The 13175-nt window shown below is 49.9% G+C and overlaps 1 protein-coding gene across 1 annotated transcript in view; it reads right to left on the reverse strand.

Moving 5' to 3' along the window:
* Nucleotides 1-9733: 9733 nt before the first annotated feature.
* LOC137517956 (serum paraoxonase/arylesterase 2-like) overlaps nucleotides 9734-13175 on the reverse strand; it is a 32395-nt gene continuing 28953 nt past the window's right edge. The window contains exons 8-9 of the mRNA XM_068235043.1: nucleotides 12311-12439; nucleotides 9734-9956 (exon numbers count right to left, since the gene is read on the reverse strand). Of these exons, the coding sequence (XP_068091144.1) occupies nucleotides 9795-9956; nucleotides 12311-12439 (291 nt within the window). The 3' untranslated portion in view covers nucleotides 9734-9794. The remainder of the gene's footprint in view (nucleotides 9957-12310; nucleotides 12440-13175) is intronic.

Raw genomic sequence — 13175 nt, forward strand, 5'->3', positions numbered from 1 at the left:
ACACTGCCGATACCATTCCCTTTTGGGCACTAGCTGCGGCTTGCGTTGTTTGCTGCCCTCCTGGTCGTCCTGGGTTTGCGGAAGTCAGTCTGTCGGCGTACAACTGGCTAGAGGAGGGGGAGGATGTCAATCTCCTCTCTAAAGTCTCCACAAGGGCCTGCTGGTATTCTTCCATTTTGACCTGTCTGACTCTTTCTTCAAGCAGTTTTGGAACATTGTGTTTGTACCGTGGATCCAGAAGGGTATAAACCCAGTAATTGGTGTTGTCCAGAATGCGCACAATGCGTGGGTCGCGTTCAATGCAGTCTAGCATGAATTGAGCCATGTGTGCAAGAGTCCTACCAGAATCCTCATCATCCTCTTGTGAGCGTTGTGATAGTTGTTGTGATGCATCATAGTCGTCACCTTCCTCCTGGTCTGCTTCTGCTGACCATTCGCGCTGAATTGTGGAAGTCCAACGTGCACCGCTCTGGCCCTCGTCAGTGGTGGCATGAAATTCCTGCTCCAACTCCAGCTGTTCCTCCTCCTCTTCTTCGTCATAGCTGCTGGGGCCAGCGTTCCCTGAGGCGGATGGCCTGATGTTGGTACCATCACGCTGATCGTTTTCTCCTTCAGATTCCCCCAGTTGCATCATGACAGCTGTTTCCTTGATTTTCAACATTGACCTCTTCAGTAAACACAGCAGTGGTATGGTAATGCTGACTGAAGAGTTGTCACTGCTCACAAGCAACGTGGATTGCTCAAAATTTTGGAGGACTTGCAGAGGTCCAACATGTTGGCCCAATCGGATCCACAGAAGCTTGGCAGCTGTCCGGATGCGCCTCGGTACTGCGCCGTCATGTACTGGACCACTGCACTCTTCTGCTCACAAAAGCGTGCTAGCATGTGCAGCGTAGAATTCCAGCGCGTAGGGACATCACACAGCAAGCGATGGTGGGGGAGATTGAAGCGCTCCTGCATCTTGGCGAGTGCCCCCGAAGCAGTACTGGAATTTCTACAATGTTTGGCCACTCGACGCACCTTCAACAGAAGATCGGCCACGCCTGGGTATGTCCTCAGGAACCGCTGAACTACTAGGTTCATCACGTGCGCCAGGCAAGGGATGTGTGTCAGCTTAGCCAACCTTAAAGCGCGAATGAGATTACTCCCATTATCACACACAACCATGCCCGGTTTCAAGTCCAGCGGTGCCAGCCACAAATCCGTCTGTTCCTTTATTCCCTTCCAAATTTCCTCCCCTGTGTGCTGCTTATCCCCAAGGCAGATCAGCTTCAGCAACGCTTGCTGACGCATGCCAACAGCTGTGCTGCACTGCTTCCACGATCCTACTGCTGCTGGGTTAGCGTTTCCGGATGAGGTACAGCTTTGAGATGCGTTGGAGGAGAAGGAGTCAGAGAGGTAGGTGCTGCTGTTGTTATCCAGTGGGAGGGACGGCGGTGCAGCTGTTTGCGGCGTGGGCAACACCCGCGCCGTAGCAGGTGAGGAATCGCTGCCAGGCTCCACAAGGTTCACCCAGTGCGCGGTAAGGGAGATGTATCGACCCTGTCCGAACGCACTCGTCCAAGTGTCAGTGGTGAGGTGAACCTTGCAGGCAACGGCATTCTTCAAGCTTCGGGTTATTTTGCTGACCACGTGCTCATGCAACTCAGGCACTGCAGAGCGCGCAAAGTGGTAGCGGCTGGGAACCACGTAACGTGGGATGGCCACTGACATCATGCCCTTGAAGCTGTTTGTCTCCACTACTCGATATGGCAGCATTTCGCAGGCCAGAAGCTTGGCTATGCTGGCTGTTACTGCCACGGCCCGGGGGTCATTTGCTGGCAATTTCCTCTTGCGCTCAAACATCTCCGACACAGACAACTGAACCGTAGCGCTGCACACGGAAGGGCTGTTGGTTGTTGTGTTTGATGAACACTGGGAGACCTCAAGAGCACTACTCCGGAAAGTGACAGTGTCAGCGTCGTCTGATGTTTGTGAATGTTGTGAACCACGCAATGGCTGGGCTACTGCTGCTGCTGAGGCGGGTCTGGTGGTGAGTCTGGTGAACCCAAGGGAGGCAGTGTTGCTGGTACCCTGTCCTGCCGAGTTTGCCCACAGAGTGGGATGTTTGGATAGCATGTGGCGGCTCATGCTGGTGGTGGAGAGGTTGTTAATACTTTTCCCCCTGCTCAGGCGGGTCTTGCACACCTTGCAAATCGCCATAGTAACATCCTCAGTGCAGTCTTCAAAGAAAGCCCAGACTTTGGAGCACCTGCCTCCTTGCTGGCGATTTCTGTTTGCTCCTCTTTTGCCTCTCACTTGAACTTCCACGCTTGTGGTGCCTGAAATTGCACGCCGCCTACCTTGTGGCACAAGGCGAACTCGTGCAGCAGTGGGTTCTTCAACAGACTCATCTGTGCTGCTGCTACGACGGCGATGTTCTCGTTCACAAACAAAATCTGGGTCTATGTCCACATTGTCCATACCCTCCTCTTCCATCTCCTGAAACTCGTCATATGTCATTGTGGGGGGCCGCCGCCGTGAAGTAGAGCTCCCCAGAACAACCTCTGCGCAGCTCACTCCAACGTCGTCTTCCAGATCTTGTCGGCCGACCTCCTGCAATTGCAACCCCTCCTGCCCAACTTGCTCTGGGATTTGGGTTTCCGAGTCCTCCTCGGACTCGCCTTGTATTTCAGTGCGCGGTGCATTTCCCACCGTTAATGGTTGTGAATCCGGGCACAACATTTCTGGCTGTTCCTCCATTGACCTTTGAAAGGTGGAAGTTTGTTGGGCTGGGAATAGCTCCTGCGAATACCCCATTGTGTCCTGAGGTAATTCATCGGACTGGTTATCTGGCAGTTGTGTGCGTGGTGTCGCTGCCGGTTGTGTCAGCTTTGTGCCCACTGGCTCCTTGTAACTGGCTGAGGACTCGGACCTCGTGCGTGATGTGCTGGTGCTGCTTAACCCACTGCTGGACGCTTGAGAGGTCATCCAAGTAATTATCTGGTCCTGTTCTTTTGGATCTGTGAGGGTTGTTGTCCTGGACAACATGGGCGGTATTGAGTGGGTTTTCTTGGGTGCTCCCCTGTGGCCTGTACGTGAACCGTCAGGGGAAACACCTCTTCCCTTGCCCCTTCCTCTTTCACCGGATTTCTTCCTCATTTCACTTATCCTTACAGTACACGCTGACTGGCAGCAGTACAGTGGCAGTACAGAAATGCTATACAGTACCACTATTCCCAGCAGCGACACAGAGCACAATGCTATACAGTGGCGGGTGAGCGGTGTACCACTATTCCCAGCAGCGACACAGAGCACAATGCTATACAGTGGCGGGTGAGCGGTGTACTACTGTTCCCAGGCCCAGCAGACACAGAGTGGAAGTAAACACAATGCTATATAGTCTGGCTGAGCCGTGTACACAGAGTGGCAGTACACACAATGCTATATAGTCTGGCTGAGCCGTGTACACAGAGTGGCAGTACACACAATGCTATATAGTCTGGCTGAGCGGTGTACACAGAGTGGCAGTACACACAATGCTATATAGTCTGGCTGAGCGGTGTACACAGAGTGGCAGTACACACAATGCTATATAGTTTGGCTGAGCGGTGTACACAGAGTGGAAGTACACACAATGCTATATAGTCTGGCTGAGCCGTGTACACAGAGTGTCAGTAAACAATGCTATATATAGCGTGGCTGAGCGAGGTGCACAGTGGCAGTACACACAATGCTATATAGTCAGGCTAGGCCGTGTACACAGAGTGTCAGAAAACACAATGCTATATATAGCGTGGCTGAGCGAGGTGCACAGTGGCAGTACACACAATGCTATATAGTCAGGCTGAGCGGTGTACACAGAGTGTCAGTAAACAATGGTATATAGTCTGGCTGAGCGGTGTACACAGAGTGTCAGTAAACAATGGTATATAGTCTGGCTAAGCGGTGTACACAGAGTGGCAGTAAACACAATGCTATATATAGCGTGGCTGAGCGAGGTGCACAGTGGCAGTACACACAATGCTATATAGCCAGGCTAAGTCGTGTACACAGAGTGTCAGAAAACACAATGCTATATATAGCGTGGCTGAGCGAGGTGCACAGTGGCAGTACACACAATGCTATCTAGTCAGGCTAAGCCGTGTACACAGAGTGTCAGAAAACACAATGCTGTATATAGCGTGGCTGAGCGAGGTGCACAGTGGCAGTACACACAATGCTATATAGTCAGGCTGAGCGGTGTACACAGAGTGTCAGTAAACAATGGTATATAGTCTGGCTGAGCGGTGTACACAGAGTGTCAGTAAACAACGGTATATAGTCTGGCTGAGCGGTGTACACAGAGTGGCAGTAAACACAATGCTATATATAGCGTGGCTGAGCGAGGTGCACAGTGGCAGTACACACAATGCTATATAGCCAGGCTAAGCCGTGTACACAGAGTGTCAGAAAACACAATGCTATATATAGCGTGGCTGAGCGAGGTGCACAGTGGCAGTACACACAATGCTATATTAGTCAGGCTAAGCCGTGTACACAGAGTGGCAGTAAACACAATGCTATATATAGCGTGGCTGAGCGAGGTGCACAGTGGCAGTACACACAATGCTATATTAGTCAGGCTAAGCCGTGTACACAGAGTGTCAGAAAACACAATGCTGTATATAGCGTGGCTGAGCGAGGTGCACAGTGGCAGTACACACAATGCTATATAGTCAGGCTGAGCGGTGTACACAGAGTGTCAGTAAACAATGGTATACAGTCTGGCTGAGCGGTGTACACAGAGTGTCACTGTGTCAGTAAACAACGGTATATAGTCTGGCTGAGCGGTGTACACAGAGTGGCAGTAAACACAATGCTATATATAGCGTGGCTGAGCGAGGTGCACAGTGGCAGTACACACAATGCTATATAGCCAGGCTAAGCCGTGTACACAGAGTGTCAGAAAACACAATGCTATATATAGCGTGGCTGAGCGAGGTGCACAGTGGCAGTACACACAATGCTATATAGCCAGGCTAAGCCGTGTACACAGAGTGTCAGAAAACACAATGCTATATATAGCGTGGCTGAGCGAGGTGCACAGTGGCAGTACACACAATGCTATATTAGTCAGGCTAAGCCGTCAGGGGAGGACTGGGACCTTTTGGCCTGGGGGAAAACACAAACTAGAGGCCCATTTTCACAGAAGCCCCAGCCCGAAGGAAATCACATATATGCTGGTAGTCACGTGGGAAATACAGCAAGGACACACTCGAGGGACAGTGTGACAGGTAAAGTATAAATGCACTTGCAACGGGGGCACATAATACATTTTGAGTTACTTACAACGGCCAGGGTTTTTATCTCTCACACAAGTCCTGCAAGCAGTCCTTCTGGAGTCTAGGGACTGTCTGCCAGCAGCCCTCTTGGAGTCTAGGGACTGTATTGTAAGCAAGCAGCCCTTCTGCAGTCTAGGGACTGTAACATTTTTTTTAACCTAGACAATAACTTATGAAACTGTGCATATGCAGTTAACAATGGTGAGAGGCCAGACATATTTTTTCTCATGGACCCTGTATGCAAGCCTCTGCTCTGCATCATGCTGTGTATATTTACCAGCTTGCCCGCCCTCTAATTGCTCTGTAATTAGGCGTTTATTTTTCCCTCAGCCAGCTTAGTGGTTCACATTGCCTTATACTAAAACCTGAATGCCCCAGGCATTGTACCAGCCCTAAATCATTAAATGAGAGACAGCCTGGGGGTAAATCTCCCCCCTCCCCCCCTGGCCAGTCCTCCCCTGTAAGCCGTGTACACAGAGTGTCAGAAAACACAATGCTATATATATAGCGTGGCTGAGCGAGGTGCACAGTGGCAGTACACACAATGCTATATATAGCGTGGCTGAGCGAGGTGCACAGTGGCAGTACACACAATGCTATATATAGCGTGGCTGAGCGAGGTGCACAGTGGCAGTACACACAATGCTATATTAGTCAGGCTAAGCCGTGTACACAGAGTGTCAGAAAACACAATGCTATATATATAGCGTGGCTGAGCGAGGTACACAGTGGCAGTAAACAATGCTATATATAGTGTGGCTGAGCGAGCGGTGTACTACTGTTCCCAGCAGCGACACACAATGACTGGGGGGGGACCCTGGCTAGCGTGGCTGGAGAGCGAACTACCCTGCCTGCCTACCCAAAGCTAAACCCACAGACAAATGGCGGAGATATGACGTGGTTCGGGTATTTATTTACCCGAACCACGTGACCGTTCGGCCAATCAGAGCGCGTTCGGGCCCGAACCACATGACCCGTTCGGCCAATCACAGCGCTAGCCGAACGTTCGGGGAACGTTCGGCCATGCGCTCTTAGTTCGGCCATGTGGCCGAACGGTTTGGCCGAGCACCGTCAGGTGTTCGGCCGAACTCGAACATCACCCGAACAGGGTGATGTTCTGCAGAACCCGAACAGTGGCGAACACTGTTCGCCCAACACTACTGATAATGTACAGGATGCAAGATATTTTTGAGTTATCTTTGAGGTAAAAAGCAATAATTCTACAGCCCTACTGCTCACTGAGGCTGGGACACTCACATATCTACAATGGAGGCGTCTGAGAACAGGGAGTGGCTAGTGGGGAATACTATGTAACTAAAAAGTGCAGGAGGAGAAACGGCATACCAATACACAGAAAAATAAACAGGCTGTTGTGACAGCACAGCGGTAAGGATATGGACTAAGACAATGCACAGATTATCTTTATTAATTACATCAGCTTCTGTGATAAAACGTGCATATTGTCACACATACAGACACATACGGCGTGCAGAAAACCGCCAGATGAGTGTGCTCCCAGCCTCAGCTTATTACACTCACTCTGTCCATCTGTGATGGAGCAGGACTCCTCCAGCATCACTACAGTACACAGCACTTGGGGAGGGGTGGAGAGGCTGGGGGCGGGGCTCTGCAGACTCCTCCAGCATCACTTCAGTACACAGCACTTGGGGAGGAGTAGAGAGGTTGGGGGCGGGGCTCTGTACACAAGACCCTGCTGAACACTGAATAGGGACTGTCTACAATTCTTTGTCTGTAAAACTTTGTATGATTCCTGATCAGTGGCTGAGCAGATGCAGTCAATAGAACAATTGTGCAGAGAGCAGAACGTTTTTTCTCTCTGTGCCCTTAATTGTCAGTCTCTCAGGACAGGGAAAAGTAACTTCTCCCCCCACGGGGCCCCTGCTGTTTCTGGGGCCCCCTGTGGCTTCATCCCTTGCAGTGTCTATTGTTACCTCCCTGCTTATACTGTATGTCTAGCCATAACAAACATTGTATGTAGCCTGGCCAAATGATGTATGAATGGGTTACGATGTCTCCTCATCACACTGAGTCTGTGGAATGTGATGTGCAAGCAGACAAGTGGTCTTATCTGTTTTGTCATAAATGAGCTAGCATCCCTGTGGGACCTTCTTCTAGGCATCCAATGACATGTACTGCAGAGCCATGTATCTCTCCTTTTCAAAGTCCAGTGTATAAGCTGTGTTCTAAGGTTTGTCAGTATGCAGGAATCAGTCTGACGAACGCTTCATAGCCGCAAGCTCACTGCTTTTCTTCTTCTAAGGTAGCCAATAAATGATTCAAAACTTCCACCACAAATGCTTTTGGACCATACATGTCAAACTCCGGCCCAAGGGCCAAATCTGGCCCTCAGAGACATTAAATTTGGCCCCCAAGTGGTTTCCCCACTTTACATTATATTTAGCCCACTCTAGACCACCAGGGAAGCCATATGAGGGAGGTAGGGGGAAAGCCCTAAACACAAGGCAACTGTATAGGGGAGGGAGGAGGGCTACTAGACGCCAGGGAACTGTATAGGGGAGGTAGGGGGAAAGCCCTAAACACTAGGCAACTGTATAGGGGAGGGAGGAGGGCTACTAGACGCCAGGGAACTGTATAGGGGAGGTAGGGGGAAAGCCCTAAACACTAGGCAACTGTATAGGGGAGGGAGGAGGGCTACTAGACGCCAGGGAACTGTATAGGGGAGGGAGGAGGACCACTAGACACCAGGGAACTGTATAGGGGAGGGAGGAGGGCTACTAGACGCCAGGGAACTGTATAGGGGTGGGAGGAGGACCACTAGACACCAGGGAACTGTATAGAGGAACGTGGGGACCACTAGACACCAGGGAACTGTATAGGGGAGGGAGGAGGGCTACTAGACGCCAGGGAACTGTATAGGGGAGGTAGGGGGAAAGCCCTAAACACTAGGCAACTGTATAGGGGAGGGAGGAGGGCTACTAGACACCAGGGAACTGTATAGGGGAGGGAGGAGGACCACTAGACACCAGGGAACTGTATAGGGGAGGGAGGAGGGCTACTAGACGCCAGGGAACTGTATAGGGGAGGGAGGAGGACCACTAGACACCAGGGAACTGTATAGGGGAGGGGGAAGGGCTACTACAGAGAGGGAGGAGGGCTACTAGACGCCAGGGAACTGTATAGGGGAGGGAGGAGGACCACTAGACACCAGGGAACTGTATAGGGGAGGGGGAAGGACCACTAGACACCAGGGAACTGTATAGAGGAGGGAGGAGGGCTACTAGACACCAGGGAACTGTATAGGGGAGGGAGGAGGACCACTAGACACCAGGGAACTGTATAGGGGAGGGAGGAGGACCACTAGACACCAGGGAACTGTATAGGGGAGGGAGGAGGACCACTAGACACCAGGGAACTGTATAGGGGAAGGAGGAGGGCTACTAGACGCCAGGGAACTGTATAGGGGAGGGAGGAGGACCACTAGACACCAGGGAACTGTATAGGGGAGGGGGAAGGGCTACTACAGAGAGGGAGGAGGGCTACTAGACGCCAGGGAACTGTATAGGGGAGGGAGGAGGACCACTAGACACCAGGGAACTGTATAGGGGAGGGGGAAGGACCACTAGACACCAGGGAACTGTATAGAGGAGGGAGGAGGGCTACTAGACACCAGGGAACTGTATAGGGGAGGGAGGAGGACCACTAGACACCAGGGAACTGTATAGGGGAGGGGGAAGGACCACTAGACACCAGGGAACTGTATAGAGGAGGGAGGAGGACCACTAGACACCAGGGAACTGTATAGGGGAGGGAGGAGGACCACTAGACACCAGGGAACTGTATAGAGGAGGGAGGAGGGCTACTAGACACCAGGGAACTGTATAGGGGAGGGAGGAGGACCACTAGACACCAGGGAACTGTATAGGGGAGGGGGGAGGACCACTAGACACCAGGGAACTGTATAGGGGAGTGGGAAGGACCACTAGACACCAGGGAACTGTATAGAGGAGGGAGGAGGGCTACTAGACGCCAGGGAACTGTATAGGGGAGGGAGGAGGACCACTAGACACCAGGAATCTGTATAGGGGAGTGGGAAGGACCACTAGACACCAGGGAACTGTATAGAGGAGGGAGGAGGACCACTAGACACCAGGGAACTGAATAGGGGAGAATGGGGAAACCACTAGACACCAGGGAACTGTATAGGGGAGGGAGAAGGACCACTAGACACCAGGGAACTGTATAGGGGAGGGAGGAGGACCACTAGACACCAGGGAACTGAATAGGGGTTGGTGGTGAGTTATTAGACACCTGGGAGCTTTATAAGGGAGGAAGGTAGCCAGTAGACATTGAGGTTGGCCTGTGACTTGGCCCCAGTGTTCATTTCCCGCCCACATTGTATTTGAGTTTGATACCCTTATTTTAGACCTAAAGAGAAACAAAAGGACCACTTTGTAGGTAGAAATGTCACAAAAATCTCTTTTATTGTGAATTGCAGCTTTGGCTGCTGGGTTACTCCAGCCGGCAGTACAGAGCGTGGTGGAATACCGTCCCTATAAGCAGCTTCTTCCTGTATAGTACAGCCACGGAGGAGCCCTGAATCACCGAGCCGTCGTCCACATACACTCGTGTCACTATCGGCCGCTCGGAGTGCATGTTCTGCACGCGGATCACCTGAAAGAGCGCAAAACCGACCCTTATTCCAGGAGTCAAGTATTCTGACAATACTGCTTTTCATGAAGTTAACAGAGAATGATTTAAATGTACCTATGCTTAACCACTTCACCTCCAAGGGGTTTCCCCTTAAAGGACAACTGTAAAAAGAGGGGCATGGAGGCTGCCATATGTATTTCCTTTTAAGCAATACCAGTTGCCTGGCTGTCCTGCTGATCCTCTGCCTCTAATACTTTTACCCATAGCCCCTGAACCAGCATGCAGCAGATCAGGTGTTTCTGACATTATTATCGGCTCTGACAAGATTAGCTGCATGCTTGTTTCTGGTGCCATTCAGACACTGCTGCAGCCAAATAGACTAGCAGGGATGCTAGGCAACTGGTTAAAAAGGAAATACTGTGGCACCTCCATGTAATTCTCACTTCAGTTGTCCTTTAAAAACCAGAGCAATTTTCACCTGTCAGTGCTCCGCCCATTCATTCGCCTATAACTTTATAACTTCTTATCACAACAAAACTATCTATATCTTTTTTTTTCCTCCTCCAATTAGGCTTTCTTTTGGGGTTATTTTTTTTGCTAAGAATTATTTTATTCTGTGTTTTCACAGGAAAAATAAGAAAAAAATGGAAAAAAAATCATTATTTCTCAGTTTTCGGCCATTAAATAATACATGCTACCGTTATTTAAACCCACATTGTATTTGCCCATTTGTCCCAGCTATTGCACTGTTTAAAATGTTTCCCTAGCACAATGTATGGCGCCAATATTTTATTTGGAAATAAAGGTGCATTTTTTCCGTTTTGCGTCCATGACTAATTACAAAAGTCATAATTTAATTTAAGCCATAATTTATAAAGTAAAAGTAATATACCCTCTTGCCACATATATTAAAAAAAGTTCAGTCCCTAAGGTAACTATCTATGTTTTTTTTAAATTGCATATATATGCATATATATATGTGTATATATATATATATATATATATATATATATATATATATATATATATATGATTTTAGGCGGTAACAAATGGGGAGTGTAGGAGGTAAGGGGTTAATTTTAAATGTAAAAAAAAAATGTCTTCTAATGAAAAGATGTTTGTAAATGTAATTGTATTATTTGCCCACAAGATGTCCTCGCGCATAATCTTACCTGTTACACTGTTCATTGTTGTCAAGCTCCACCTCACAGCCCCGGATTTACATCACAGGAGCCTATAGGCACAGATGTCCTGGCCCCCTAGACTCCGCCCTCCATGAACCTACAGATCCCAGCTGAACCGCATCGCAAGTGTGCTGGCTGGCCCAGCTGTCACTCCTCTCTTACTTCCCTTGCTCATCATAGGGAGCTACAGGTGTCCCCTAGCAATAGGTAGCCAGAGAGGTGCCCTCAGTCTTAAGTAGCCAGTGGTGCTCCCGACCGAAGGGAGATCTCATTAGTGGGATGCAGAGAGCAGGGTTAGTAACCTCTCATTTACACTCTGGATAGGGAAGGAGGAGGGGAGCACTCGGGGAAGGGGAGTGAGCTGCCTTTCCATCATTAGGCGCCTGTAGGCACATGCCTACCCTGCCTTATGGTAAATCCGGCCCTGCCTCCTCATATCACTGTCTCCTCTGTGTCCCTTTCAACCACATGAGCAATGCAACAAGATGGTTCATGGGGAGGGGGAGTGTCTCTCAGCAGAGGCCACACCCCCTAGTATACAAAACTCTATGGACATCACACTCGCCAGTTACCATCGAGCTGTACATGCATGCGCGCCAACCCAATGTGCGCACGTCACCCAATCAGCACTGCTGCTAATCAGAGTGGGGCATAGCAAGAGGAGGGGCATATGGACACAGTGCTGTGGCTAATCACAGAGGGGCAGAGAAGGAGGGGGAGGGACAAACAGACACAGTGCTGCGGCCAATCAGAGAGGGGGGGGGGAGACAGACACAGCGCTGTGGCCAATCAGAGAGGGGGGGGGGGGGAGACAGACACAGCGCTGTGGCTTATCACTGCTGGGCAGGGAAGGACCGGGAGAGACACAGTGCTGTGACCAATCAGAGTAGGGAGGGGTAAAAGGGGAGGGGCAGAAAGACACAGCACAGCACCCAGGGCGGGGCAAGAGGGGGAGGGGCAGACAGAGCGCAGTACCCAATCAGGACGGGGCAGGGTAAGAGAGAACGTTAGGGGTGTAAAGGACTTACAGACACACTGCAGCTGGCTTGGAAATTATTCAATATCTGTATTAATTTTACTATTACTATTCTCATTTTGCCCATAGCTGTGTCTGTACGAATCTCCCCCACCGATCTTACAACCTGCGCAATCTCAACCAGCATACACACCAATTGCAGCTTGTATACCAACCTCTGATCCGGGGGGATCCTCTTCTTTATAATTAAATACTTTATAAATGTTGGGATGAGCTCCCGTCCAGACATCGCCCGTCTCCGGATCTACGAACAGGTTGTCCACCAGCGTGTCCAGGTCCACCGCCTTGTATGGGCAGAGAATACAGCGTGATTACATGTGTGAGAATCAATCCACATGTCATTATACGACCCAATCCAGAGATGAGAAGGCTGCCATAGTCCTCACCTTCTATAATGCAGATCTGTATGGTTCCTAAAACGGAGTACAGGCTCCCTTTATCAAGAACACTATACTAATACTGGGTAGGGCCTCCCTTTATCAAGAACACTATACTAATACTGGGCAGGGCCTCCCTTTATTAGGAACACTATACTAATACTGGGCAGGACCTCCCTTTATTAGGAACACTATACTAATACTAGGCAGAGTCTCCCTTTATCAAGAACACTATACTAATACTAGGCAGGACCTCCCTTTATTAGGAACACTATACTAATACTGGGCAGGGTCTCCCTTTATTAGGAACACTATACTAATACTGGGTAAGGCCTCCCTTTATTAGGAACACTATACTAATACTGGGCAGGGCCTCCCTTTATTAGGAACACTATACTAATACTGGGTAGGGTCTCCCTTTATTAGGAACACTATACTAATACTGGGCAGGGTCTCCCTTTATTAGGACCACTATACTAATACTGGGCAGGGCCTCCCTTTATTAGGAACACTATACTAATACTGGGCAGGGCCTCCCTTTATTAGGAACACTATACTAATACTGGGTAGGGTCTCCCTTTATTAGGAACACTATACTAATACTGGGTAGGGCCTCCCTTTATTAGGAACACTATACTAATAC

This window comes from Hyperolius riggenbachi, chromosome 5 (assembly GCF_040937935.1).
Source record: "Hyperolius riggenbachi isolate aHypRig1 chromosome 5, aHypRig1.pri, whole genome shotgun sequence".
Classification (NCBI taxonomy): Eukaryota; Metazoa; Chordata; class Amphibia; order Anura; family Hyperoliidae; genus Hyperolius; species Hyperolius riggenbachi.